The 6000-nt window shown below is 37.1% G+C and overlaps 1 protein-coding gene across 1 annotated transcript in view; it reads right to left on the bottom strand.

The window, feature by feature from the left end:
- Positions 1-239: 239 nt before the first annotated feature.
- Positions 240-6000, bottom strand: part of vap (RAS p21 protein activator vap) — a 60616-nt gene continuing 54855 nt past the window's right edge. Inside the window, exons 18-19 of the mRNA XM_071666398.1 lie at positions 5095-5220; positions 240-2598 (exon numbers count right to left, since the gene is read on the bottom strand). Coding sequence (XP_071522499.1) covers positions 2521-2598; positions 5095-5220 — 204 coding nt within the window. The 3' untranslated portion in view covers positions 240-2520. The remainder of the gene's footprint in view (positions 2599-5094; positions 5221-6000) is intronic.

The raw sequence follows: 6000 nt of genomic DNA, 5'->3' as shown, positions 1-6000 counted from the left end.
TTACAGTTATATTCATGATGAAAACATTCAGCACAGCTGCAATGATTACTTATCACACAATTATAGTCACCCATATTAGGTGTTAAAAGATTTAGCTATCAGGTGGTTATGATGAAAAAAAATAATTCCCTCTTGAGAAAATGCTATGAGTGTTTTAAAACAGGCCACAGTAATTCCATCCAAAAGCATATTAAAGTGAATTGTCATGGTTTGAAGGCAGGTGGAATGAAAAACTGTAATCACAATTCTAATAATTCAATACAAAATGCATAATCAATGGTGCATCCAAAATAAGAGCATAAACAAAGCTGCCATACCAACAGGTAGTACAAGGTACATAAAGTAATCAACAATATAATCTCTTCTCTCAACTTCTGCAATAAATTCTTATATCATTTGTTCTTGGGACTGGCCACATCCCTCTCAGCAACAATAAGGTCTCAAAATTCATAATCTGAACAATTAATTTTCCATTACAGTCTTCAATCAATACGTTAGGAAACTTTTATTATATACCTCAGGGCATTACCTTCCTTGGTTCCAGAAAATCATCATAGCTTACACACTTCATGCCATGAATCATTATTAAACTTACTATGTAGTAGTCAAGTTTTGGGAAATCACAGTGGAATAACAAAACCAATAAAATGCATGCAAACAATGTAAAACTAATGATAACTTATCCCTGTGTGAGTGTCAATCTTCCTTGTTCAATACATTATTAATAAATTCCCTCACAAATATTAATCATAGTATTGTAAATTCAATATTTGCTAGGTTTTACTTTAACAGCTCTTTAAACCTGTAAATTTCAGGAAAAGAAAAGATATTCTGAACTCTAACTCAGAGCAAGTGGCTGGACTAACTCCATCAATTGCATTACTATATTCTGCTCAAAGCTGCTTTTTGTCAATTAAAAAAAAATTTAATTTTCCTCGCAACCATACAATTTTTACTATTGGTAATTTAATAATAATTGTCACTGTCCAAAAATTTATCTTTTCCTCCACGACTAAATTTGGAACTGACATCCTCATGGTTTTAATCCAATTAAACTGCAGTTGACAATTAATTAGCCACATGTGCTATGGACTTTGTCCTTCATCCTCCCTTCACAGTCTATTACATAAACTGCTTTCTTAATGCCATTAGTCATCAAAAGATTCTTGCACATTCCAGTCTCCCTAAGACCATAAGGACATCCAGCACATTTAACCCATGTTTTTGACAATAATTGCTCACTGCACGAGAATCAAGCTGTAAAGAGTGTGGAGGCTGGGATGTGTTACCAAGGCATCTTCAACAACTCCTGGCACAGACTAGACATTGCATTCATATACAATTAAATATTCACAAACAATATGATCACATAGCTTCAAAACACTATGGAACCCCAGTAGTCGCACAAATACATGGCACACCTCTCTTATGGCATCTAATAGGGAATGACAGAATGGAAGAGCCCAACTAGCCCGTTAGCACCATCACAGCACAATTGCAAGCTAGACCTGTGAAAACGTTCTCTATTTAATGCTGTATCATACATTCCAAAGGGCTAAACTCTCTCACTACTTTCTTTACAATGCTCATCACATTTTACTGGTGTCCATTCATCACACTTCGCAACTGGCAAAACACCTTCGGCAGCTTTCAACAGTACCTTAACTTCAGTTGCTATCATCTTGAGCTCCCATAATGCCACTGTATCACATATGCAGTTGTCTTACACACTCTAGCTAGCTCTGTTCAAATTTTCAAAGATTACCTTTCCAAGAAGAGTTAAGTATCTGATCATTTTCACACAAACATACTAACAAAACAAATTCAAGTATGTCCTCACCATACATATAACAGTATAAGAATCATATAACATTCATACCACATGCAAGTTAAATCAAAAACAATTTGGCTTCCACAGTCTTCCTCTGGGTGCAACACCAAGTTTTGTCCATAAGCGTTGCCAACTGATGGCCACTTGTGAGATCATTGTGGTGCAGGTCTGAGAGTAGTTTTGCTCACCAAGTGTGAGCTGCACTATACTCGTAAGTCTCCTGTCCACCAAGTGCACCTTTGTGTGTGTAACACCCAATGTTGCTACACTCCAAATTTTACAGCAGAATTACCAGTAATCACCATCACTTTGTGCATAGTTTGTCATCAGCCAGTGAAGGAGTCCATTTTGTCTTTCACACTCACATTCATATATTGTTATGGTCACAGATACACTGTTTATAAGGTCAAGTCCCTGGTACCATAGGATCCCGGCACCTTTGCTGAAGAGTTTTTGTAAGTCCCAGGCACCTTGTCATGCTGACACTAAGCCACAAACCTGGGGCAAGCCTTGCATTGGAAATATGAGGCACTCGGGTGCACCAACGCTCAGCCAGATCACCATCACCTGTAGGACTCCAAGCACATTGCTGGGTTGACACTACAAGGCCAGGAGAAGGCCGACATCACCTTAGGTAACCCAGGTAACGAGGTGCACTAACAGTCCACAGGGCCGGGAGGAGGCCGACATCACCTCATCATTTCTTGGTATTTTTCTTTGTGTTTCTTTAGCATTTCTGTGACGGTTACTAATTTTTTCAAAGTTACCTGAAATACATGATTATTAGTAACACCATTATAATATAATTATACAGCATAAATAAGTAAATATGCCAAATATGAATAGGACAGCAACTTTACATTATACATGGAATTACCTGGTCTGGGATGGAGATGATACTGACTTTTCCCACATAGGATGCATCTTACATCCGATAAAAAATGGACGAGATATGATATTCAAGAAAAACCACAGAATTATTGTTATGATGTCAGGTCCTGAATATAAGGAATGTTACTTCCACAACTCAGGTTAAGTACAAAATCCTTGTCTCAGTTTATAAACTTCCTCAACTTTCTTTAGGATTTTATAGCAATCTATAATGTCACTGTGAAACTGGTAACTGTACAAAAGCATGGAAAAGTGATAATTTACCAATGATTGAACAAAGGAAATAAATGTTTCATAAAAGGAAAATAGTGTATAAATAATTGTTATGAATCAACAAGGTGTATGGTGCAAAAGTGGTTAATCATTTCAAAAATATTTAGGAACCCTTGAAGGTGAACAAGGAGTTAGGACAATAAGAGGGAGTGTACATCAGGTTTTGTTTTGTACAAGGACAAGTATTGAGGAAAGTTCTATATGAATGAAGGAAAAGTATCCAGTATTAATGGATTTCTTAGACTTAAGGGCATACAATAAAATGACTAACAAAGCTTTTTGGGTAGTTCAACTTTATCTATATGGTAAGCAGAGAAGACTTCCAAGTGCTGTAACAAGATTCCACAAAGAGATATAATCATTAAAACTACATGAACCCAAACAATTTCTAAGGGAACAGGTTGGGCAACTGATTTCAGGAACCAGGGCTTTGTAGTGAAAGGCTCCATGAAATGTAAAATGAAGGGGAAGGAACATGGGTACCTCTAACCTCAAATACAAAGGAAATGGAAAGAATGGCTGAAAAGAAGATCTCAAAAAAACTAGAGAGCTATGACATGAGCAATACAAAGATATACTTTTAGATGGCGCTCCCACTTAACCACCCCCCATAAGCAACAAACAACCCCCCCCAAATAGAAACAAAACACTTACCCAAGCTTCACACTTCAGCGAATCATATTTGCACATCCACCTCCCCACACAAATACAACGACAATAAAACACATATATTTCCGACTTGACAAGCAATAAACAAGCACCCTCAACCCAGTCTTAAAATCCACTCCAGATTTATACCATGAGAAACTAGACTCCCTAGACATTCAAAATTACAGTCCTACCTGTATTATGGATATAACACATCTCTCCAATATTACGACCACCAATCCAGTATATCACATGACCTCTCAAACCAGGATGCATTTTCTGTTTTGTCCTGCATCACACTTCTCACACTGTGGTCTCACCTGATGGATGAAGCCAGCTTTCTCTGTGCTGTAGGAGCCCAACAGAAGGGGATCCTGGGGCAGGAAAGTATGTATGTGAACTATCTATGCATTATCTACATTCAAATTCATATGGGGCTGATAAAGTACAAACAGGAATGTGCCTTTTCAGAGTTAATTTTGCAAAGCTTTGGAAACTTTTAACCAACATTCTTATTACTGACCATCTTCAATAATTACTGTAGAGAAAGCATAAAAAGACTGAACAATGCATGTCAAAAGACAGACTACCTATGTGAAACCAACAGTATCTTAAAAAACAATAATATTACAAACTTTATTTCGAACAGGTATTTTCTCTACCTCTCCTTCATAAGCGAGCCTTTACTCACCATAGCAATGCGGTTCAAACATAATCATTCTGGTGGCTCTTCATCTACACAACTTTTTAAATGCTGATTAACCATCTACAAAGCTTGGAGTATTTCTGAAAGTCATTAACATATGTAGGCTATCAAATATATATGGAACAAGCATTGTTTGCATGCACTACATGTAGGAAAAAGGTGAAAAGAATGAGACCCAACCCATAAAGTATGCAGATTTTTTTTTTAAACTTGAATGCCATTTCCCACTTTTGCCAGGCAGCACCAGGAACAGATGAAAAAAGGCCAATTTCACTTGAATCCACTCCCTAGCTCTCACGTACAATGCACCAAAGCCACAGTCCATATTCACAACCAGGCCCCACAGACCTTTCCATGGTTTACCCCGGCCACTTCACATGCCCTGGTTCAATCCAGTGACAGCACATCAACCCCTGTAAACCACATTGTTCCAATTCACTCTATGCCATGCATGCCTTTTACCATTCTGCATTTTCAGGCCTCAATCACTCAAAATCTTTTTCACTCCATCCTTTATAGAAAGTAAAGGAAATATATGGAAGAATTAATGTAGTACAAGCAACAACAGCTGTAAGAGACAGAAGAAACCAGAAGAGACCACTTGTGGAGTTAAGGGGAGAATATCACTAAAGAAAAGAAATTGCAACAGATGAAAGGGGTGACCTCTAAATTCAAACACAATTATGCTTCAACGGGTAATCAATGTAATTTCTGAGAAACAAAAATCAGATTTCTCCATACAAACCTGTGTCTTGGCTTTGTTAGTTAAGACACTTATATGTGTGACACAGATGTGATGTAGCTGAGCCAGGTCTCTTGAAGGTTCACTCTTTATAGGCTGTTCTTCAATTTCTGGTCGCTCCCCCACATTCTGAAATGAAAAGAGATGCTTGACATATCTTCATCACAACTCATAAATTCTTGAAACTGCTTTATCACCTCTATTACTATATTACTACAAAAAATTCAGTATTCTACCACATTCTAAAACCCAGTCACTGATGTCACTTATACATGAGCAATGGCTCATGAAATAATAATCACTTACACAAGAATATGACTGTGGTCACATAATACATGAACCATAGTAAACACTTGTCACAAACAAAATAGTTCACAGGTTCACAAGTCAAGTAAACAAAGACAACATAAAACATAGTGGTCATTCACATGACTGACTGAGAACACAGCAGCCACTAACAAATCATCAGTGTATTTGGTAATAAAAGCAGTCACTCATATCAATACAAGAATACTGGCACATAAAGAAAAGAAAATTACGCACATACAAAAGTGATATAACAAATATTGTACTACACAAAAGAGCAACTAGAATAAAAAAAATGGTACAAATGACATAATAACTACATACACCCTAGTTCTTGGATGGTGCATGTAGATAATGGAACATAATGAGTGACCTTTTACCAATGAGGCAGAGACAGACAACCACACAATAGTATATTCACATTAAGTGAATTTCACAATTTTTTGGCACAAAGACAACTCTGGAATACTGACCATGCTTTCTGGCTAGTTTTTTGGAAATCATTACCTATGATGATACAATGCTGGTGGCTGATTCGGGTGAGAAACTGCAGAAGTTGGTAACTGAGTTTGGTAAAGTGTGTGAAAGAAGAAAGCTGAGAGT

This window comes from Panulirus ornatus, chromosome 11 (genome assembly GCF_036320965.1).
Source record: "Panulirus ornatus isolate Po-2019 chromosome 11, ASM3632096v1, whole genome shotgun sequence".
NCBI classification, from domain to species: domain Eukaryota; kingdom Metazoa; phylum Arthropoda; class Malacostraca; order Decapoda; family Palinuridae; genus Panulirus; species Panulirus ornatus.
Note: the sequence above shows the minus strand (reverse complement) of the source record. Positions and strands in the feature narration are given on the sequence as shown.